The 23,260-nt window shown below is 48.5% G+C and overlaps 1 protein-coding gene across 4 annotated transcripts; it reads left to right on the top strand.

Annotated features, from left to right (window-relative positions):
- Positions 1 to 1,670: 1,670 nt before the first annotated feature.
- Positions 1,671 to 18,472, top strand: NDFIP1 (Nedd4 family interacting protein 1). Of its 4 annotated transcripts, none has more exons than XM_014888313.2 (8): positions 1,671 to 1,822; positions 10,528 to 10,615; positions 11,264 to 11,394; positions 12,241 to 12,328; positions 12,502 to 12,626; positions 14,175 to 14,241; positions 14,797 to 14,902; positions 16,837 to 18,472. In XM_014888313.2, the coding sequence occupies exons 1-7, from the start codon at positions 1,778 to 1,780 to the stop codon at positions 14,898 to 14,900; spliced, it is 648 nt and encodes a 215-aa protein (XP_014743799.1). In that variant the 5' UTR covers positions 1,671 to 1,777; the 3' UTR covers positions 14,901 to 14,902; positions 16,837 to 18,472. The 4 variants fall into 4 exon arrangements, with proteins under 4 accessions (XP_014743799.1, XP_088030220.1, XP_088030219.1 ...); XM_088174094.1 differs by having other exon boundaries at positions 1,677 to 1,822; positions 11,264 to 11,400; XM_088174093.1 differs by lacking the exon at positions 1,671 to 1,822 and adding an exon at positions 5,022 to 5,060.
- The last annotated feature ends 4,788 nt before the right edge of the window (positions 18,473 to 23,260 follow it).

Raw genomic sequence — 23,260 nt, 5'->3', positions numbered from 1 at the left:
ATGGGATGTTCATTCATCTCACTAAGACATCGATGAACTCCCTACCCCTCAAAGGCAAAATGCAGGCAGGAAAGGATCCAGGCTGATTATGGTACGGAATAATGAGCATTGAGGCCTGTATTTATGACTGAGTGTGCAGTTCAAAACCATGTCCTCGGGCTTCAGTGCTTGCAACTCTCTGAATCTGCAGTTTGGAATCCCAGCGGGGCTGATTCAGCCTTCCTCATCCTAAAGCTGATATATTTAAATCTCATCCACCTTAGGGATTGATGTGGGTAATTTTGTGCAAGCCTAACTAGAGCTGAACTGCGCATATAGAAAACAAACGTTGCACAAGCTGAGAAGTCTTTTGGCCCATATAACACTGGAGAACTGAGAACAAACCAACTTCTCTCGCTGCGTGGCTTCCTACACGTGCTCCTTTGGGAAGGAAGGAGCTCAACACCATCTGCTCCGTGTGGATGTGGAAGAGCTGAAGCCAACACCTCGTGTTTGGTGCAGCAATCTGTGGGCCAGGGATGGGTGGGGTTATGTGTGACCCAGGCTTGGTCAGAGTGGCTCAGACAGGGCTGGGCTCTCAGTGCTGGCTCTGGTGTGTCCTTGCTGAGACAGCATTGTTTGTCAGCGTGGCTTTCTATCAATTTCCTGATTCCCTAGGTTTCACTAACACATCCTACGGCAGCTTCCACTCTGAAAATGATACTTGAGTTTCACAATGTGCATTATATGTAGTGCACGGAGCTTGTGGGGTCACTCCTGCAGCTCTGGTGGTGCCAGGACATGCTGCTGGCTCTCAGCATTCCTGCAGGGAATTCCTGCACTCCGGGTCCCCACACACAGCTGGGCTCTGGGCTGGTTCTGGTCACCCTCCAGCCCCAGTGGAGCTGTCTTGGTTGGAAACCAGGCCAGCAGAGAAGGATCTGGGGGTGCTGTTTGCTGAACACGATGGCACAGCAATATTGTCTCAGCAATAGTGTGGCAGCAGGAGCAGGGCAGGGACTGTCCCCTGTCCCCTCACACTGGGAGTGCTGTGTCCAGTTCTGGAACCCTCAATTCAGGATGGACATGGAGGGGCTGGAGCGTGTCCAGGGAAGGGAATGGAGCTGGGAAGGAGCTGAGGGAGCTGGGAAGGGGCTCAGCCTGGAGAAAAGGAGGCTCGGGGGGACCTTGTGGTTCTGCACAACTCCCTGACAGGAGGGGACAGCCAGGGGGGATTTGGGATCTGCTCCAGGGAACAGGGACAGGAGGAGAGGGAACGGCCCCAGGCTGGGCCAGGGGAGCTCAGGGTGGACAGCAGCAGGAATTTCCCCATGGAAAGGGTGGGCAGGGATTGGAACTGCCCAGGGAGGTTTGGGTCCCCATCCCTGGAGGTGCCCGGGGAGGTTTGGATCCCCATCCCTGGAGGTGCCCAGGGAGGTTTGGATCCCCATCCCTGGAGGTGCCCGGGGAGGTTTGGGTCCCCATCCCTGGAATGCTCAAGGAGATGGCTGGAGATGACACTCAGAGCTCCGGGCTGGTATCAAGGTGGGCATCAGGCACAGCCTGCCCTCGATGGTGTCGCCGCTCCGTCCCACCCTCGGCGTTTCTGTGACTCCGCGGCCCCTCCAGGAGCGCTGCCCGCGGCCCGGGGCGGCTCCGGCGGCGGGCGGGGCGGGAGGCGGCGCGGCCGAGCGTGACGGGGAGGGCGGGAGCGAGCGGAGCCCGCAGCGAGCAGCGCCCGGGCCGCCGCCGCCGCCGCCGCCTCCCTGCGCAGCGCCCGCACCGACCCCGCAGCGCCATGGCGGCCGCGGCCGCCGAGCCCAGCACCGGCCGCTACCAGCAGGTGAGGGGCGGCGGGGCCGGGCGGCTCCCGGGGCGGGCGGCGGGGCCGGCAGCGGGGCCTGCGCTGGCGGCAGCGCTCGGGGCGGAGGCCGCGGGTCTTCCCCGGAGGGGGTCGGGCCGGGTTCGGCCGCGGAGCCGCTCCCCCGCCGGCTCGGGGCCGGGTGTGGCCGGAGCCGGTGTTTGCCCGGTGCTGGGGCCGGTGTTTGCTCTGTCCTGGGGCCGGGTGTTTGCCGGGTGTGTCCGGGGCCGGTGTTTGCCCAATGCCGACCTTGGCGCAAGGCGCTGACCCCGCCGGTCATTTCTCCCCCCTCCCCGGCACGGAACGGTGTCGTTCGGCATCGAGCCGAGGTCACCGTTAGTTTCCTTCTGCCTTTGACGTGCGGACTCCTCTGAACCCCCCCTAGGCCGAGGGCTGGCCTTGAAGAGCTCCCTCGGGATTTGGGCTCGTTCTTCTCCTGCTGCCTCCCGTTTGTGTGGCCCCAGGGAAGGGCCGGGGCTCGGCTGGGCCCCCCGGTGTGACCCAGTTCTGGCAGGCGCCTTTCTGACATCAGACACGGAGAATTCTGTACTCAGAGTAATGGAGAACTCCCTCAAAGCAGCTCGCTCTGCTGAAGAGAGGTTCTCCCAAGAAATCGCTGTGTTGTGACTTTTCCTGGGTAGCATTCCCAGCGTGGGTAGGCTCTGGCTCGGCAGAGTTCGAGATCCACCATCCCATGGGATGGAATAATTGTCTCATCTGACAGCTCCGTGTTTTTACATACTGGAAATGTAGAAGTTAAGTAAAACTTAGGCTTTTTTTTTTTTTTTTTTTTTTTTTTTTTTCTCAGTGCAAAACAGATGTGCTCACTTACAACGACAAATCTCTTTGTGTTGTTCTGGGACCTGCTAGGGACAGATAACCAAGTCTCTCACTAATCGCCTTTCCTGGCACAGTCCTGCTGATGGTGTTGATCCCAACAAGTGTCTCCACAAACGCCTTTTCCCAAGGGATCTGCAGCGTGTCCCATCTCCAGAGCCGTGGGGACGGGTGACAGAATTGCTGAGGGATTGTGCACTGCCCTGGTGTTACTCCTGATTCTCTCCCGGAGGGGTGTGTAAAGCTGTTGTTTGCCAGCTCAGTGTTGTGTCTGCTCACACCTCGGGCAGACCCAGGGCAGACTCATCTGCAGAGATTAGGGGAGATTTGCACTGCTAAAGACAAGCACATAATGGAGGCTTGTGGAGCCACTGGTTTAACTGGAGTGAGAGGCAGATTCTCACATGTAAATATATTTATTTTTGTGCAACTGTTTAGAAATTGCTTCTCTTTCCTTGCCTTCTGCCAGAACTCCGGTATTCCTGCTGTGAAGTGTGTTATCACTGAACTGGCTCCTAATGCTTGTGTTGCTTCAAAAACCCTGCAAGCTGTGCAGATGCAGTTGGGATTTAGATAAAGAGAGCATGAGAGAGTGGGAGAATCTCTGTAGCATTGAAAGTGTCAATTTTTTCCCCATATTTTGGAACTTACTATGTGTGTGAATGTACAATAATGAATGTACCATATGCTAAGGAAGAGAGACTGATAGTGAAGTGACAGCTGCAAGGGCTACAGGTGAATACAGGACCCAGTCAGTGGAGAAATTCACAACAAGCTCATTTAATAATTTAAATTACTGGGTTATGAGTCAGTGGAGGAATTTTTAAAATCTAATTTTTTGGGGTCATGCATTAATGGAGTTGGTTATGTAGGTAGGTGGCTCCTGTGCTGGTAAATGTGATTGTCCTAGCATGCCAGGAATGTGTAACCCTCACTCTGGGGTGGGTTCCCGATGTATCCTTGTGTTTGTGGGAGCAGCACCTGTACAATATTTATAGGATTCCTCAAGTGCCTGTATTTCCAGGAAAAAAAACCAAAACAACGGTGAGAGTTAGTGACCATGGTCTGAGCACAACAGAAATCCATACCCGAATTTGAGACCTGTGTGTTTCCCCTGCCACCCCTTCCTCAGCCCTGCAGGTGGGATGTGGGAATGTAGAAATGTGGGAATGTAGAAATGTGGGAATGTGGGCTGTGCTCCATCAGCAGCCTCGTTCTTTCCTGCAAACTCCCAGCCCGTGTCTGTTCACCATTGTGGGCAGTGTGCAAGGGGCGTGCACTGATTTATTTTCCAAAGCCAACTTCCCAGCCCGTGGCTTTGTTCAGACGTTAAATAATCTGATAAAAAGTAGCCTGCAGTGATGCCTTTGGGCGATGTGAGTCTGAGCTCAGGCGCTGAGGAAGTGCAGCTCCGTGTGAAATCAAACTAAAACTCTAGAGAAGGGATTTCAGCCTCCCCAGCACCTTCCACGGGGAACAGGGCTGGGACGGGGTCAGAGTGCTGGATTTGGATCCTCCTCTGCAGACCAGGTGCTTGTGGAGGTGGGAATGGAGAGCTTTGGGAAGAAGGAGAGTGCAGCCCGCCCTGGCACTGTTATTCCAGGCATTGCTGTCCCCAAAAAGGGACGCTGAGAGCCTGTTGTCATTTCAATCTGCCTTTGGGAAAGTTATACAGGGATGTTGTTGGGATTAGGGGCCTTAAAGCCTTTCCAGCATAACCCTGGATTGAGAGTTCAGCTGGCAGAACTGTGTTTTGTCCATGGAATAGAAATTACCCTCCATTCTGGAAAAAATAGCCCAGCTTTAACAGGTTTGTTTACACTCTGTGTTTTCCAGGCATGCTTTGCACTTGGAGCATTCAAAAATACATGTGAGGTGTATGAGTAATGTAAACCCACCTGGGAAATGGTGGGAGTGTTAAATAATGAAGATGTATTCGTTTTTAAGTGCTGTGTCTTCCTGTTCCACTTGTTGAAGGTTTACATGGATCATGAATCATTCCATAACGGGAGGTGTCGATGGGAAAAATAAGGAAGAAGGATTTTTCCATTTGTTTGTTTTTTTGTTCTGTGAAAACTGGAGAAGAAATACATTGCTGGAGATAGAATGGGACTAGAGTTTAAATCCATGCTGAAGGACTACAGTGCTTCTTTAATATCTGGGGAGGCTGGAGTGGAACAGGGAGGCAGATATCAGTTGCTGCCTTGTGTGTACCTTAAGCTTGTGCTTAATTTTTCAGCTGAAATGGGCACACAGCTTGAAACTAGAACATGAGAACATCCCAAATCTTTTCATGTCAGCAATTAGAATCAGAAATGTCAGTGACTGTTTCCTCAGTGAGGTCCTGGCAGTGGGCAAGATGTGCTGGCTAAAGATAAGAATGGTAAGAAAAGTTGCAGGGTAGGTTGTTTGCATATTTATTTATATATTTTATTTTATTTGTAACCAGAATAGGAGATGCCACTGACATAAACCCAGTAAAATTAGAAAATTTGCAGAGTAAAATTATTTGTGCAGCCTCTGCTCTGACGTTGTGCTGAAGCTGCCCCTTGTCCAGCTTCAGCTGTGCTCAGGTGACTAAAATCTGATTATTTTCCCCTAAAACATCCACCTCTGTTGGCAACAGTACCTGTCAGGTAAGTTTGCAAGGGTTTAGTGATTCTGTGTGAAAAAGTTATTATAGAATTTAAATACATTCTGTCCCTAAAACTCAAAGGATGTGGGAAAGGCAGGGAACAGCAGCAGTCCAGTGTCACCTCACAGCTTGTGCAGCAGGAGAAAATAGCTTTGATTCAAACTTTGAAATACAACCTTATCTCAGGCATCAGGATGGTGTTGAACTCTGAGTTGGGCTTTTTTTAACTTTTCTCTCATCACTAAAATTCAGTGGGACTCAGTAACCCCATTGGGAAGGAGCTGTAGAAACAATCCCTGAGGGCTTTAGGTTGCTAAGTGCTCCCAGGAGATGAGGAACCTTTTTTCTGTGCCTTTGGCATCATGACTTAGAAGTAACCATACAGAAAGCAAGGAGCAAAAGTTCTGTGTGAATGTGAATTCTGATCCTTTGTCATCGGGAGCAAAATTCAATAATCAAGATTGTCCAATCATTTTGTTCCTGCCTGTTGTGAAATATCCAAGTTTGATCCATGGTGGCACAATCTATGGGATTTTTTTCCCACTGAAGATACTTAACCTTCTTCATATGACCATTTAAAAAAATGTGATGTTTTAAAATGTTTACAAGTCTTACTGTAATGCCCTAATATCCAGAAAAACATTAATCTGATTCTAAATATTATGAGAAAGCCTTACGCTTTAAGTGTGGGAAATTTAATTACAGCTATCCAAGATTAAAACCTACTTTTCCCATTTTAAGACCTTGATCTCTCAAGTCTAAGGCCAGTGTGTGGGCACAGGTCTGTGCTGGCCCAAGTGCTTGTTTCCAGTCTGTCCAGACCAGTCTAAGTCCCTGTTTGAACAGAAACAGGGGAATTAGAGCAGCTTCTTTCCCAGGATTGAGGAATATTTCTGTGGTGTCAGGCCCTTGGCTGCAGTGAGTCACAGGACAACACCCTCACGAGCACAGGTTGTATTTTTATGCACATAAAATAGGTTTTGATTTGTGGTTTTGCCTTTTGGTGGCTCGTGGGGTGGTTGCTGCTGCTGTTCCAGCTGGGGGAAAACTCATGGGGTTTGGGGTTGGAGGCACTTTTAATAATTTTAGTAATTTAAATGAAATTAAAGTTTTCAGTCCTTTGAAAGGGAGGAGTATCTCAGAATCTCAGAGTCAGTTTGGAAAAGCCCTCCCAGCCCATCCAGCCCAGGCTGTGCCCCATCCCCACCCTGTCCCCAGCCCAGAGCACTCAGTGTCACCTCCAGGAATCCCTTGGACACTCCAGGGATGGGGATCCAAACCCCCCTGGGCAGTTCCAATCCCTGAGCACCCTTTCCATGGAGAAATTCTCAGGTTGGCACATGCAGGGAGGTCACTCCTGGGGCTCAGCATCTCCCCAGGGAGGGTTGGCTTGGCACAGGTGGCAGATGTGTCACCTGAGAGGTGCTCAGCACACCTGTGCCAGTGCAGGAGCTGGGTGGCACTCGGGGTGGCACTGCTCCAGGGAAATGGGCTGGAAGAACCTAGGGGAGAAAATAGTTATTTGCTCATCAGGGAGAGGGCTGAAGGATGTGGGTTGGCTTCTCTGGGAGCTTATCATTATTCCTGCTGATTAATAAGCTGATGTTAAGTTATAGGAATTTGCAACAACACTGGGCAAAAGTCAGGATTTTAAATCAGGGTGTGTTTAATTAAGTAAAGCAAAAGTCAGTAAAAACAACTCTCCTTTTCAGAGTTGGCAGTGACTTTAATTTACTTCCAAAAGGCTGAAGATATGTAATGATATGTGATCTATTGCTAAGGCCAAGCTTGTAGTGATGCTGATTTAGTGTAAAGAGTATTTATGTGCAGCCTCAGAACTTGGCAAATGGGAGTTAAAAAATAAAGATTCAAAACTATGTCAGCAGTCCATATGCTGAGTTTAGGAAATTTGGAAGAATTAACCAATGTATTTATTGGAAATGCTTTCTTCAAAGTTTACATGGAAATATTTCCAAACAGCTTGGAAGATTTCAACTTTTATGCTGCTGTGCTGTGTATTTACACAGGCCAGGTCTCAGTCAGGGCAAGTGGCAACCAGAGGTGATGTCCTGCTCAGTGCCAGGCTTCTGATGCTGGGGTTTTTTTTTGAAAATAAATATCCCCGAGTGTTCCATCAATCAGTTTTCTGTTGGTTTAGCAGTCTGGTGAAAAAATCCCAGGCAAGCTGTTGTTTTAGTAAGTAAATGCATGGCTCTAAAGGCTGTCTTGTTTTTTAATGCCACGAGTGCCAGAACCTTGCCTGAAAAGCTAAAATCTCTCAGTGAATCTAGGAAAGAATTATCCCACAGCCTCAGCAGAGCAGGCTGAAGTCAGATACTGTTTTTAAGAGGCTTTCTGGGGTCTGAAGCCGGGGGTCCATACCTGGAGCTGTGCAGGGCAGGTGGGAGGCAGGGCCAGGCCAGGGCAGCAGTGTGGCACTGCCAGGCTGATGAGTCATTCTTCCTGTCACATGAACCCTCCCTGCTCTGCTAATAGGCACTTAGTTGAATTTTAGATGCCTGGAATCATTAAAAAGGCTGGAAGGCATTTGTGTACCTTGTCCATTAGGAGAAAAATATGTTTTCTATAGCTGTAGCCTCCTACAGCCTCGAGCTCAACTTCAGAAAGTGGCTGCATTTTTTGTGTCATTATCCATTACCTGAATTGGGATGTTTGAAGGCAGCAGTGAATTCAGCTGCTTTCTCCCACATGACATTGGTGGAAGAAAATGTATTTCTTTTTACTGTTGAAAGAAGAGCCAGTGGTAGGAGTTAATATTCCACTCAATATCTGTGTCCTCTTTTGTTTCATTTCTTCCACTGTTGTCACATGTGGTGCTTTCCTCCCCCCTCCCTGCTGACTGTGCTCTCAGGCTCTTCTTTCTTACAGGCATGAGGGGTTGAATTTCTGCCACCCCCTCACCTGGAGAGCAGGTAACAAAGGGCACGTGGGGCCCAGAGTGTCCCAACCTTTCCTCCTGTAACAGAGCAGGTCCTGCACAGGGAAAAAGGAATCACTGAATTTTCATGGGTAGGCTGGCAATAAGCATGGTGGAGCATTTTCTGAGAATTCATAAACTACAGAGTGGAGGAATCTTGGAATCACAGAATGGTTTGGATTGGGATGATCTTAAAGATGATCTTTTTCTATCCCTGCTGTGTGCAGGGATCCTGGAGCAGCCTCTCAGGGCAGAGATTGAACCAAGCAATTTGGCTCTGGGTTTTCCTGCCCCTTCCATTGCCCCTCGTGCTTTGTGCAAGGTAGTTTGGGATTTCTGGAGTAAAGCTCCATTTTTTTTTTTAATTAAAGCATATTCTAACAGGCAGTTACTTCTTCAGTTAGTTTGCATTTACTTCTAATGCCGAGCTCCATGGGGTTTATAAAATGAAGCATTTTTGTTTCTTGGAAGGTGCCTCGCTGTGCTGGCAGCTCCTCCTGTCCCTGCTCAGTGCCCTGGGGCTCAGTAAAGCTGCAGGTGAGGCAGGTCCTGCCAGCTCCACCCCAGGGCCTCACACTCTGCCCTTGTTTGCTCGGCTTCACATCTGGCCAGGGAGCAGCGCTGGGGGTGTGTCCTGCTGCCAGCTGTGCCGGGAGCTGCTCCTGCTGGAGCACGGATTACATTTTCATCCGGATCACTGATTTCTCCTTCTTCAAGGAAAAGGCTCAGCGTTGTCGTGTGAGGACTTCTTATCCACAAAGCTTGGGGCTGACCAGAACCCTTTGTTTTTTTTTTTTCCCTCCCCCCCAACCTATTCTGTTTAAAAAATGTTCCTGAGGAGCAGAGTGTGTTTCAGCTGAGGTGGAACTGGAGTGCAGGACTGGGGCTCTGCTGTTTTGCTGCACCTGGACTGGCAGACAGTGCTCCTGATTTTGTTCTGGTGCCTTCCAGTGTTGTTTCCTCCCCTTTTCCCCCTCTCAGCAGAACTCTTGGACCTGCCAGCAGAACCACTCATTGTCATCTGCTAAACTCAGTCAAGACTTTCACAGAGAATGTGGAACAGCCTATAGATTATAGATTTTCACTGGCACAGAGCAGCTGTGGCTGCCCCTGGATCCCTGGCAGTGCCCAAGGCCAGGTTGGATGGGTCTGGAGAGACCTGGGATAATGGAAGGTTTCCCTGCCATGGCAGGGTGTGGAATGGGATGGGCTTTGAGGGCCCTTTCAACCCAAACCATTCTGTGATCTTTGATGTTAAGCAGCAAAAGGAATAAAACTCCAAACCACAGAACACTTGGATATCCAAGAATCTGTGTTTAAAAGTGTGAGCTGATTTATTTTCCCCTGATAAGAGGTACAAATAAGATAACATCCCTCTATGCCCCCACCCCCTGTGTTAAATGCTCAAGGAGAATGGCAACATCTCTCCAAAGTAAAGAAAGCAAAATATCCTGGATGCTTTCAGGAGCAAATGTGTGGGATTGCAGGAGGAGACATTATTTATGGTGATTTCAAATGAGGGCAGTGCTCCTGCTCAGCCCAGTGCTTCAGTCCTGAGGTGCTTGTTGGAGGTGAGCTGTTCTGCAGAAAACCTCAGTGCTTTTGCTGCTGAGGTGATGAGAAATGGAAGGAAGGGAAACATGAGACGGCAGCTGTAACCTCCTTTGTGGCCTGGTAGTGCTGCTTTTCTGATCAAAGCTGCCATGGCACACCTGCCTCGTGTGAGCAGTGCTGGATCTGTGATAGCTCCTGGTTATTTATACAGACCTGTGGGAAGCACAGTGCACAAAATAAACCAGCTCCTTTTCAGTCATGCAGTGTGAAAGGTTGAAGGGAAATGGCAACATTTATACTTCTGTGCATCATTATGTAAGGTATCCATGGAAAAAAAACCTTTCCTTAGCAAAGCCACAGGCAGCAATGGAGCCTTTTGTTGGGTATGTCACTGTATTTCTCTGACTAACACAGATGCAACTGCAGCTCCTAAGCAGTGTGAGCTGAGGGAAATGGAAAGGTACTGCAAAACTGTGTGCCGTGCTTTGCTGGAATCCAGGTGTGTGAGGAGAGGATTTAAAAACAACATTAAAACTGAGCTGGAAGAATGATCATTTCAAGTGGGAATGCTTTGGAGGGAGGCTGAGCTCTGCGTGCCGTGGTGCTGCAGAACAGTCTCCTTCCAGAAGAGTCTGTTGTGTGCAATTGAGGCTGCAGGGGTGCTGTGAGAGCACAGAGAACCCCCCCTAACCCCCCTAACCCCTGGCGTGTGCTTCTGTTCAGCTGCAGAATGAAGAGGAGCCGGGCGAGGCCGTGCCGGTGGTGAACGATGCCCCTCCACCCTACAGCAGCATTTCTGCAGAGAGCACAGGTACCCTCACCTGGGCAAGGGCTGCTGGCACTGACTGCTCTCCTCATCCTCACCTTCCCGAGCTGCAGGGATCAGGGTTGATGCACACATCCTGTTGGTACTTGTGGTTTGGGAGATGCAATTTGGCTGCGTTCATCTGATGTCATCCCATCGAGGGGTGTTCAAGTTACAGTTCACAGTGTTCTCAGTAAATTGAAGACAGTTAAAAATCAAAGTGCTGGGAGGATTTGTGGTTCCCGTTTCATTATCTGGCATTTGGATGATGCTGTGCCCCTTCCTTAAAGGATTTGTTACTTAAAAGGGTTTAAAGAATTCACTTTTCCTCCACTTTTCAATAACTAAGCACTTGGATTGGACTTTGAATCATCCTCCTGTCCTGTCACTAATAACTTTAATAACCACTTGGATCTGGAAACGTGACTCTTTCCGAGTTTCCAAGTCAGCAGAGGCACAGCATGTGGTGTTGTTTTAAGCAGAAGTACAGCCGGACATGTTCGGTGGGAGCTCTGCTGGCTGTCAGAGGAGGTGCTGCTCTGCTTTTCACTTCCTGCCTTGGGCTGGCAGGAGGCTGGAGTGGATGGGAGGGTGGGGGACAGGAATGGAGCTCACCTGGGGCGCTGCTGAGTTTTGTGGAACTGTTTTTTGCAGCTTATTTTGATTACAAGGATGAGTCAGGCTTCCCAAAGCCACCGTCCTACAACGTGGCCACCACTCTGCCCAGCTACGACGAGGCTGAGAGGAGCAAGGCTGAGGCCACCATCCCCTTGGTTCCTGGCAGGGTGAGTGTGAGTGTCCCTGCACTGCTGCCTGCAGTTCCAGCTCTAACTCCTGCTCATCGTGTGTCATGACTTCTCAAATCTGTGGGTTTTATGTTTTTGAAGCTTTCTGGGGTGGTGATATTTCACAGTCCTGAGAGTCCTGTGGCTATTTTTTTTTTCTTTTTTTTTTCTTTCTTTTTTAATTTTCCTCTGAGCACTGTGATGATGTCAGACATCTCAGTAATGCCAGCATGTGCTAGCCAGATTAGCTTGGCAAACTGACAGGGGGACTGTACTGTAACCCTGTGCACTGACACTGGGGTTTTTGTTAGTTTTTTTTTTTTTTTTCATTTTAAAAAAAGATTTAGGATTAATTCTTCAGCTGTCTGGCATATCTACCCTTGATACTCCTGCTGCTTACTTAGTTGACTTTTCTGGAGGTCAGTGCAGCTGATACAAGGACGATAAAACCATTCTGTCAGAATTATTTCTTTTTGTTTTTTCAACATTGTCTCTTGCTCAGCCATTCCCTTCACCCCTGCTGGCATTAGAAGTCCACTGCTCATTACACTTCTTCACAGAAGCCACATTCCTTGCTGAGATGATAATTTTTTGATGAGTTGAAGAATTCTTCACAGTGAGAACAAGAACATGCTGGATCTTGACTATGTTAAAAATAAAGATACATTTCCTAGTATATAGATAACATTTCATGCCCTGCACCATTTCAGGATGGGAAACAGGGATTTTTTCATGCTTGCATTTGTAGGATTTGTAGGATTCCAGCCCTTTTTTTGAAGGGTCACACCCAGAAGTGAGGTTGCTGCATGACCTGAATCCCCCTGTGCTGCTCCCTCTGCTTTGCAGGATGAAGATTTTGTGACACGAGATGACTTTGATGACACTGACCAGCTGAGGATAGGAAATGATGGCATTTTCATGCTGACTTTCTTCAGTGAGTACCTGATGGAATGAACTTTTTTCCAACCAATGACCCAAAATAGTTTAGGTCACATTTCTGTTTATGTAGCACCAGGAAAAACCTGTGTGCAAGGGGTTTAGGTTCTTTTTTTTTTTCCTTGGAATATAAAGATGTCTTGACCTGCTGCTTTTCTCCTGTTTTCTCAGTGGCATTCCTCTTCAACTGGATTGGATTTTTCCTGTCTTTCTGTCTGACTACTTCAGCTGCAGGACGATATGGGGCCATTTCTGGGTTTGGTCTGTCTCTTATTAAATGGATCCTTATTGTCAGGGTGAGTTGTGTGGTGCAAAACCACATACACAGACATTGATACTCTTTTTCTCCAGCAGGTTTTTATCTCATACTGAAGTTAGTGGTAAATGTAGTTAGGTTGGGTTTTTTTTTTTAAATCATGAAATAATTTTTGAGCTGCTTATTCACTAAGAACAGAGCTTTTTCATAATTCTATCCTGTTTATATGCTGGAATTACAATTGTAGTACAAGAAAAGAAAGATTGCACACCCAGATATGTTTGGGGATGCTCCATCCCTGGAAGTGTCCAAGTTTAAGCTGGACAGGGATTCCTGGGATTGGTGGAAGGTTTCCCTATCTGTGGCAAAAAAGAGGAGCTGTAGGATCCTTCCCAACCCACTCTGGGATTCTGGGATTCATTCTGAGTGTGTCTGACAGAGCCTCTGCCTGCATCAGGGTGAGCAATGCTCTGATCCCGGGAAAACACGAACCCAGGCAAAACCTTTGGCCTCTGCAGCGCCTTAGGCTCTCGTGTGGAAATCAGGGAATTGTGTGAAATTCGGGCTCGCTGCTGAGGAGAGGGAAGAGGGACGTGGGGAGGAGCCAGCGCTGGAGCAGCAGTGGGAGAAGGCCGTGGGTGCCCTCTGCTGCAGCCTCCCTGCTCCACAGCAGCAGGCACCAGCAGCGAGCTGCCACTCTGCTCTAGGGGGTTTTTTTGGCTCTTGTATTTTTTGGAGGGATCGGGAGAAAATGTTTCCATCAGGAAAGCTTTGTTTAGAGCCTGTGAAATGATGGCACACAGATATTCCAGGCTGGAAGTTGAATTTCAAGCAAAGCAGCTCGTTGGCTGTAAGTGGAAGTAGAGAGCTTTAATGTCAGAGCTGGCACTTCCTACCCTGTCCTTTGGGGCTGAGAATTCTAATTTGTAAATAAAGCATCACTTCACTTTTCTGTAGACAGTTTTTGTGGTCATCTTGGAACAGAGGTGTTAAGAACTATTTGCTGGATTAAGAGATGTGACAGAAGGAGGTGACATTACCTGAGGATTTGATTTAAACATCAGTAACAAGTTTATCTTTTGTTAGGTTTTTAAACTTGAATAGAACAAACCCAGAGGAACGATACTGTATTTATACTGAAACTGTGAACCTCATAGTGTTGGTACCTTTCATTTAATAGCAGCAATTTTCCCAATTGGGAATCTTATCAGTGGGTTCCACAGATGTGGGATTTCTTTTCCAGCTGTTACACCATCCAGACTGACAGTGTAATGATTGTGCTGCACTGCTGCAAGCATCCAGGACACAGTTTTAAACAGGAATATTTGCCCAGTAGTGTCCTTGTTCCTCACTGATTGCCAGAGTTCATAGTTGGGTGTTCAGTCTGAATTCCCCTTGTTAGTGCTGGTGCAGAAAACCCATAAATAACAGTTTGTGGAGGTAACTGATTCCTGCAGCTGGTGAAATGCAGCATTCCATGAGATCTCCTGTGTGCAGCCCCGATCTGGTTACTGCTAAAATTGGGGGAATAGACTTTGGTTGACAAACTCCACGTGCTCTAAGCTGTATTTTTTTGGCTGTTTTTCAGTTCTCCACCTATTTTCCTGGTTACTTCGATGGCCAGTACTGGCTTTGGTGGGTCTTCCTTGTACTAGGTGAGTGTCTGGGAGGGGAAAGATGCTTAAAAACTCTGTGAAGTCACTTGGGATTTTGTGAGCATTCCTGGCTGTTCAGTCTGTGTGTGTGGATGTACAGATGAAATGTGACCCTCATACTCCTCTGACTGAGCACAGTCAGGTTTTAAAGGCACATGTAAACTCTGTCCTTCTGTTGCCACTTCTTGGTGGCAGCATCCTGATACCATCCAGAAATTGAGAATAATGCTTATAACTGATGTGTTTGCTCTTGCATTTAAATGGAAGAGTGGATTGTTGCCTTCCTCATTTTATTTTCTTTTCCCTGCTTTGGGAGTGACTGGATCTTGTTTGGAGTCTAAAGTTTTATCATTTCCTAAGGAAAGTTTGTTTTTTAAGTTACCTGAAATGGAAAGATGAGGTGTTATTGCTGCCAAAAATAATGGCAGTGTGTGATGAGCTGCTGGACATGCCAGTGATGAGCTCCTGTGTAGTGGTGGCAGGGAGTTCAGCTGCTCCCTGCTGCTGGAGAAGCAACACCTGTGTTAAATGGACAAATGTGTCTCTCCCCTGCAGGTTTTCTGCTGTTTCTCAGAGGATTTATTAATTATGCAAAGGTCAGGAAGATGCCAGATACGTTTTCCACTCTCCCCAGAACCAGAGTTCTCTTTATTTACTAAAGGTAAATTTTCTGCTTTCATGAATTTGTTCTGCTTTGATTTTAACTCTGTTCAGTGACTTTTCTAGGCTACACTTTCCATTGCTTGAATATTTTTAGAGCTCAAGGAAGCAGGGAGCAGTTGTTTCTTGGTATCCCCTCCCCAGCTCCTGAGTCTGCAGAGCCCAGACTGACCCGATGGGAGGCAGAGGAACGCTGAACATTCCTCCCTGAATTTTTGCTGTGAGGAGTTAGAGATTCATTTGATTCCATGACTAGAAACTGTGAGAACAAAACCTCTGCCCCTTGGTACTGCAGTGCATTTGGCAAATGTGTCTTTGAGGATAAATCACATGCCTGAAACACGTGGTGTGTCCCAAACCCGAGGAGAGGTCACCAAAGTTGTTGGAGGGGCGTGCCAGCACCTTTGGCTTTTGTCCCAGAACGAGCAATTTGTCTGAATTCTGCTGTTTGAAATTGCTGCCAGGCTCCTGAAGAAACCCTTGCTGTCCTCAGACCTCTCCCACACACCTGAGCTGTCTTACCTGAGCATCCTGACAAAACCTGAATGCCTGGGAATCTTTTGCTTCAGTGCTGAGCCTCAGCCTGGGCTGCCCTAATGGGGTTTTAAAGGAGCAGGCTTAAGTAGCTGAAGCCTTGGAACATAATTTCCTGCTCACAGCAGATAATGGCCTGGCATTAACTGTCCCTCCCTGAGGGGAAGGAAATCCTGGAATAGGTTCCTTCCCAGCTGGGGAATGCAACATGATGCTCCCTTTAGAAATATCATAATAACACTCCATTTCCCCAGACAGAGGCAATTGCAGCTGGGACAGTCAAAGAAACCCAGCTTGAAATTGGGGGTCATTAAATTGTTGAGATTTGAAAACTGAGCCTTGGGTTTTCCAAATGCATTTCCCTTTTATTAGAAACTGCAAATTGCCCACGATTCTCCTTCATTTCCAGTCTGTGAGGAGAACCTGCAGCACAGAACAACCTTTGTGCAGTTTTCCTCTGGTGATAGTGTGTAAAAATAGTTCAGCCAATTTCTTGACGTGTTTCAGTTCTGTTTAACAAAGTTCTGGTTTGTGACCTCCTCCAGGATCTGTAATATCCTCCCAGATTCCTGCTGAGTCACCAGAGGGTTGATTTCCCCCAGTTTATGGTCATGGAATTGTGAGCATTTAAAGTCAGCTTTATCTCTGTATTTTGTCTGACTGAACAATTTAAAAAAAAATTTTTGCTCCTTTACCAAAACTTTATTTTTTTATTCCCTAAAGGAACTCCGTGGTTTCTTTTTTGCACAGACTTTTGCTATGTTTGGAATTCAAAATTACAGTTTTAGAGACCTAGCTTCACTCCTTGCTTGTGCAGGTGTAGAGTGTTTAAATTCTTATTTATTTGTCATTTTAGAGCATTTTCAAAAAAGCACTTTGAGACATGCTGAGATAAATGTCCAGAATAACTCATAAATATTACAACTTTGATACTTCCCCTGAAAATAAATCTTTAATTCTGAATTCTGAGTGAGGAAACCACAAAAGACTTGGATTTTTAGTGTAGTATTGTCCTTAGATGAGATTTCCTCTTCAGGACATGATGCAAAGGGCACAGTGAGGGATTATTTTTATTTTTAGAGTGGGGATAATTTGTAGAAAATTAGGAGGGGAATAATGAGTTCAAACCAGAAAATACAACCTGGTGAAACGAATCTGGTGGAAAGCTGGAGTTCCCTATTCCACTTTACTACTGCAGCTGCATGTGCAGCAATGAACACAATCCTGGTGTTTTCCTGTAAAACACACACAGATTCCTGAGCATTTTGCTGGAGTCACATCATTGTGTGCTGAGACACTTCATAAGCCTTTAGACATCCTGTGCTGTGTGAACTACATCCTCCTGTTATCCAAAATAACCCTCTGACTGCAGTTTCAGTGTTCAATATCCTTCTCCAACAGATGTTTTCTGGCAAATGTCTTCCTGCATTAGTGAAATCCCCCCCAAGAAGCAGCAGGACACCTGCAGGAAGTGAATCAAGGCTCTGGAGCAGAAGAAAAAAATAATCACCTGCTTTAAAATAAATAAATAAAAGTACTGTTGGAAAAAGAAAAAAAAAAAAAAAAAACCAAGGAGAAGCATTTATTTCTATTTGTTTTTAGGTGTAAAGTTTTAATAATTAACCAGAATTCTGTAATTGTTGGCTCATTAGTGGCTGGTGTTGGAGGCAGCTCTCGCCGTGGCTGTGGGATGTGCTGATGGAGCTGCTGGGGAGGAGTTTGTGCTGCTGGGGCAGCAGGAGCCGCCCCGGGGCCAGCAGGGGCCAGGCTTGAGTTGGTTCCTGCCCCAGCCTGCGAGTTCCCCGGGCTCTGCTGTGCTGTGCAGGGTGACACTGTCCTGTCCTGTGTGTGACACTGTCCTGTGTGTGACACTGTCCTGTGTGTGACACTGTCCTGTGTGTGACACTGTGCAGGGTGACACTGTCCTGTGTGACACTGTGCTGTGTGACACTCTGTCCTGTGCAGTGTGTGACACTCTGTCCTCTGTGACACTGTGCAGTGTGACACTGTCCTGTGCAGTGTGTGACACTGTCCTGTGTATGACACTGTGCAGTGTGACACTGTCCTGTCCTGTGTGTGACACTGTCCTGTGTGACACTGTGCAGAGTGTGACACTGTCCTGTGCTGTGTGACACTCTGTCCTGTGTGTGACACTGTCCTGTCCTGTGTGTGACACTGTCCTCTGTGTGACACTGTCCTGTGTGTGACACTCTGTCCTGTGCTGTGCAGTGTGTCACTCTGCAGTCTGTGTCACTGTCCTGTGCAGTGTGTGACACCCTGTGCAGTGTGTGACACCCTGTGCAGTGTGTGACACCCTGGCTGTCCATCCCCTGTACCCCTGTACTCCATGTCCTGTCCATCCCTGTCCTGTCCTGTCCCTGTTCTCTGTGTCCTGTCCTGTCCCTGTTCTCTGTGTCCTGTCCTGTCCATCCCTGTACTCCATGTCCTGTCCCTGTCCTTGTCCTGTCCATCTCTGTCACTCCATGTCCCATCCAGCCACGCTGGCAGCACAGGGGTGACTCTGGAGCTCAGGTGACACACAGGGGTGACTTCCCTGCTGCAATCCCCCAGCACCTGGGGCCTGTGGAGGAGAAGGGGTGGTGCAGTCCAGACTCCGAGGTGGCACTGGCAGTTTAGAGGTGGCACAAGTATTAACTTTTAACAGTCTTTATTCTCGGTGTTGTAGTATCCTTTCCTTTCACATCACCAACTTTTTGGGCTCTCCAGGGGTTTTCACAGAACAAGTCTGTAGTGTAAAACTGAAAGATCATGTTGCAACTTTGTATAAAATCCATATTGCAAAACAAAGGCCTTTTTTTTTTTTTTTTTTTCTTTGGCTTGGGACTTTTGAGACAATTCCTAACATACCTGTAATTCTTGCTTTTATAAATTGTGTTAGCAGAGACTCTGATGCGTTGGAAATGTAGATTAAATGTGCACTCCTGTGCTTTCTGCCAAGTGGTCATTCACTTTGGAGTTTTACTATGTTCAACCTGTAAATACAGCAGAACGTCAATAAATGTCACTTCTGTAGCAATTGTTGCTGTAGGAAAATGTTTAATTGAGTTTTGTTGTGTTATTGCACCTGGTTATTGATGACAAACACATTACCTGAGGGCATTCCATCACTTTCCATAGAAGGCATAACACAGATCTCCAAAGTTTCCATCTTTTTTGTTAGCAAGCCTGTCAGGAAATGGTGATTCCATTTGGGGGGATTTATTGGATTTTTTGGTTTCATGACTTACCTGACTTTCCATGAAACTGGTTTTGGTTCCCAGCTGAACTTCTCAAATCTACAGTTCCCACAAACAAGCATTTGGGGGCTGACAAGGATGGGTAGAGGTTCCACAGATTCCTCTTTAAACAGGAATAAATGAACACAGAATTAGGAATTTTATCCTACAAGGCAAAATCTGCAGCACTGGGGAACTCTCAATCACATTTGCCCAAACTTGGTCGATCAGCCTTGTGTTTGCTCTCCTGGCATCTGGGGCCTTATTTGGGTTTGAATATCCAGAGAACTGGAATATTTGGCATTCCTGTTGCTCCTCCTGTGGTGGCCTGAAGCTGCAGCCACCTCCAGCTCCTTGTTCCTGCACAGACAGAGACGCTGGGTGGGTGACAGGGACTGCAGAAGCCACCCTGTGTTTGGTGTGGTTCACACCAACTCCAGGCTCAAAGAATTGTTTTGGGTCTGTGACAGCTCAGCCACTTCACAGCACGTCAGTGGCAGGGCTGTGGTCACTGAAACACCTCTGGCCTTCCCTGGCAGCCAGGCTGGGATGGAGCTGTGGGGGCAGACAGGACTGCAGAGCTGCTGTGCCATGGGAAGAGAGCTCAGAGAATCCCCAGGAGTGATGGGATAAGGGGCAATGGTTTCCCACTGCCAGGGGCAGGGCTGGATGGGATTCTGGGCAGGAATTGTTCCCTGGCAGGGTGGGCAGGGCTGGCACAGCTGTGGCTGCCCCTGGATCCCTGGTAGTGCCCAAGGCCAGGTTGGACATTGGGATTTGGGGCACCCTGGGACAGTGGGAGGTGTCCCTGCCCAACCTGTGCCTGGCTGGGGCTGAGGAAATCCCTTTTAACATGAATTTAAGTTTTCATAGCACCTACTCTTTATTTTCATTGCCTTGTGTTCAAAAGATGGCACAGCTTCCATGGGAGCAAAAAAGAAACCAAAGTGTTTGAAAATACACACAATACTGCAAACCTGCTAGCAGCTGGATTAAGCAGCCTATTTAAAACCTCCTTGAACATGGAACATTTACAAGGGTTGTTTTAGTGCTGATCCCTGTTACTCATCACATAAAACACTTCACAGTGTGGTACTGGCAGGGTTGTGTTCCCCCCAGGTCCTGGGAATGCCCAAATCCATGCACTGCTCCAACTGGGCTGTCACCCCATCCCACTTCAGCTCAGGCCTGGGTGCTGCTTAAAAGGAGAATTTCCCCTTGGCTTTTTTTTTTTTCTCTGAGATTTTTGGACAAAATGGACAAAAGCCAGGCAGAGAAGGAAATTATCAGAGTACGAGGATTAAGTCACTGTTTAAAGCAAAAAATCAACCACAAGATGTATCCTAGAAAGTAATTTGAAGTCATAGGACTTAGCATGGACACAAACCCTAATTAACTAAGCTTAAAATATGTTGATAAAGCCTCATATTAATGAATGTAATAATAAAGCAAAAGGCAGAGATCTGTGCCAGGCTCTGGAGCATCAGGAAGGTCTGTGCTGGGAGCCAGAGGTGCCAGGGGATGAAACATGGTCCATGTGCCAGGGCCAAGTGGAGCAAAGAACAACTGGACTTGCTTTAAAAAAAAAAACTTGATTTAATAGAAGCTCTGCTAAGTTAGAAATTGGTGTTTCCAAAATATCCATCAGCCCTCAGTGAGCTCTAATGAGCTCCTGAACTGCAACCTTGGGTGTTTTTTTTCATTGGAGCCATCACCTGGGCACCTGAGGATCACCCCTGGAGCATCCTTGGGGTGCTGGGGGTGGCATAAGGGGCAGGGGGTGAGGACAGAGTGTCCCCTGCCCGTGGGTGTCACCTGGCAGTGGTGTCACCTGTGGGTCTGGAGGTAGCATGAGGGCCAGAATGTCCCATGGCACGGTCACAGAGCACAGGGACAAAGTAGGTGGCAGCTCAGAGGAGCCATGGGAAGAAAAGCCCATCTTCAAGCAGATTCTGTGTTTGTTTTTGTTGTTGCTTTAACCAAAGTGGCCGGAGCGTGGTAATTAAAGGCTCAGTGCCTCTAATTGGAGTAGGTTTAAACTCGAGGTCAAAATCCCTTCTGGCACTTCCTCTGCCTAATAACCATCAACAGAAATCAAACAAATCCAAGTGGCTCCAGCCCCTAATCTGTGACCAGCAAAGGTCGTGGTGGTGATAAGGGAGCTCAGATGGAAATGCAGCCCCACAGGGCAGGGGACAGCAGGGACAGCAGGGACAGTGGTCCCAGAGGGACAGAGGGACAGCAGGGACAGTGCCACAGCCACGAGTGGTGCCGGGTGATGTGGAGATGTCCTTGGCCACGGATTTTGGGTTGTCCCTGGGGCTGTGGGACAGAGCAAGAATGAGGAATTGTGTGCATGAGCCAGTGCAGCCCATGGGAGAGGAGCTCAGCGTCACAATTTCCCCCAAAATTCCATTTGTCTGGGCAGATGAAGGCACCGAGCTGTGCTGGGACGCAGGAGGAGATTTTTACAAGGCAGGGCTGATTCCTGGGCCGGTGTTGTGCCCCCCCCAGGCCACCCACGGCTGCTGCTTCCTGCCACCGCCCAAGGTCACTGCCCTCGCCACTTTAACTGCTCTGCTAATTATGCCCTAAGCTGGACCTTTAAAGTGATCTGGGAGCAGAAAAAAAAAAAAAAAAAAAAAAAAAAAAAGGTAAAAAGGAAAGCAAAGGGGTTGCAGATGTGCAAAGGCCAAGCTCGGCAGGGCTGGGATGCAGCAGGAGTTCGGGGCCATCCCCCAAACAGATTTACAGATCGTGTCACTTGAATATATTTGGGATCTTTGTCCCCACTCGTCTCTCTGCCAGCCCCTGCCCAGCTCTGTAGCAGCTCCATTAAAGGGCTGTGAGTGTTCCCATGCCCTGGCTTTCATTTGGAGGATTTGAGGTTTTATTGTCACGCCAAGGCAGCCCCTGATGGAAGTCAGGGCTGCCCCGAGGTTGCCAAACTCTGGGGATGGGGACAGGGGTCCTGGGCTGGGGGTGAGGTGGTGGCACCTGGCTCCTCCTGTGCAGCACCACCCTGTCCCAAAGCAGCCCAGCGTGCTGTGGATGTCACAGGAGCTGGGGCCACCTCCTGCAGGAGGGGCTGGGGGCTCCTGGGCAGATGGGACTCCTGCCATGGCTCTGCCCCTCCCAACAGCAGCACGGAGCAGCCAAAAAATCAGAGAATCCTGCAGTGATTTGGATTGGAAGGGACTTAGAAGCTCATTTCACTCCACACCCTGCCACAGGACACTTTCCACTGTCCCAGGCTGCTCCAAGCCCCAGTGTCCCCCCTGGCCTTGGGCACTGCCAGGGCTGGGAGGAGGGAGCAGCTGCAGGCACTGAGCCCTGGGTGCTGCCAAGGCAGCTGAGATGTGTTTGCAATCACTTCCCTCTCCCTCCCACACCTGAGTGGCTGCTGCTGCACAAAACCCCCCAAATGTTTCTTATTCTGGGGTTTCTGTGCCTGTAGCAGGTCATGGGAGCTTTGTCTGGGGGAAAACTTCTCTCTCCTGCTCCCCAATCCTGCTCTGGGACCCCAAATAAGCTGAAGACTGTGCCAGCACCATCCTCTGCCATGGAATGTGCTCCTGGTTTGTGTGAGGACCTGCCTGAGCCACTGCTGGATTTCCCAGCTCCCTGAGGTGAGAGCAGCACAAAATCCTCCTGCTGACATGGAGTGCTGGGATTTGTCCCTTTGGATGGTGAAACTCTTGATGGAGCTGGACAGGTCCCTTCTCAGACTGACCCTTGGCTTTGGGGTTAGACCTGGGAGGGTAAAGCTTCAGTTCCTTCAGGAGAGGGATGAGGGGTTGGCTCTTGCACTGATCAAGTTGGGATTGGGGAGCAAAGATCCTGGTGCCAGGATGGTTTGGTGGGTGGGCAGTGAGGGCTGGGCAGGGGTCACCCAGTCCCAAATGAGGTTACCTGGCCCTACAGGGGCAGCTGCTCAGCCTGGGCAGGTGTTTCAGTTCTAAATGTGTCCTAGGGAGTGGCACAGGATGCTGAACTCTGTACTGGGACTTGTGGATGAGTCCCTTGTGCTTGATTCCTGCACGGTGTTGTGGGTGTTTGTGTCAGTGTCTTTTGTTGGTTTTAGTCTGTTTGGAGCAAAATAGCTCCAAAATTCCTGGAGGAATTTACAGCCCTCTCGAGCTGTGTCTCAAAGGACATAAAGTGGCCCCAAAACACTGGGGATAAACCTGGAGCTGGGATGTGGGGACAGGGGTGAGGGGTGCCAGAGCTCCTTGTCCTTGGCACTGCAGCTCTGCTGGTTTGTGACAGGCTTTGATCAGACCCGGATCTGTCACCCCAAAGCTCCCAGCTGGAAATAGAGAGGAAGAAGCTCTTTAGAGGCCTGAACTTCCTGGAGCTGCTGGGAATGACTCATCCATACATTGGCAGAGCCTGAGCCAGCTGCCAGCAGGAGAGAGCAGGGCTGGGCTGCGAGGAGGAGGAGGAGGCAGGGGAAGGTTCTTGTGCTGCTTTTCCCTTTGGCCTTTTCCCCCCCTGGTCCAGTGGGTGCCCTCTGCACTGGGACAGGGCTCAAATCCCAGCAGGAGATTAAAAAAAGAAAGAACCAAGGGGTTCTTTCACCCCACCTC

This window comes from Sturnus vulgaris, chromosome 15 (assembly GCF_052056855.1).
Source record: "Sturnus vulgaris isolate bStuVul1 chromosome 15, bStuVul1.hap1, whole genome shotgun sequence".
In the NCBI taxonomy this organism is placed as follows: Eukaryota; Metazoa; Chordata; class Aves; order Passeriformes; family Sturnidae; genus Sturnus; species Sturnus vulgaris.
This window is presented reverse-complemented; position numbering and strand designations above follow the sequence as displayed.

Coding starts and splice junctions, on each gene's coding strand:
- NDFIP1 (XM_088174094.1), top strand. CDS start 1,778: ATGGCGGCCGCGGCCGCCGAGCCCAGCACCGGCCGCTACCAGCAG. Junction 1,823..10,527: donor GCACCGGCCGCTACCAGCAG/GTGAGGGGCGGC, acceptor GCTTCTGTTCAG/CTGCAGAATGAAGAGGAGCC. Junction 14,242..14,796: donor GTGGGTCTTCCTTGTACTAG/GTGAGTGTCTGG, acceptor TCTCCCCTGCAG/GTTTTCTGCTGTTTCTCAGA.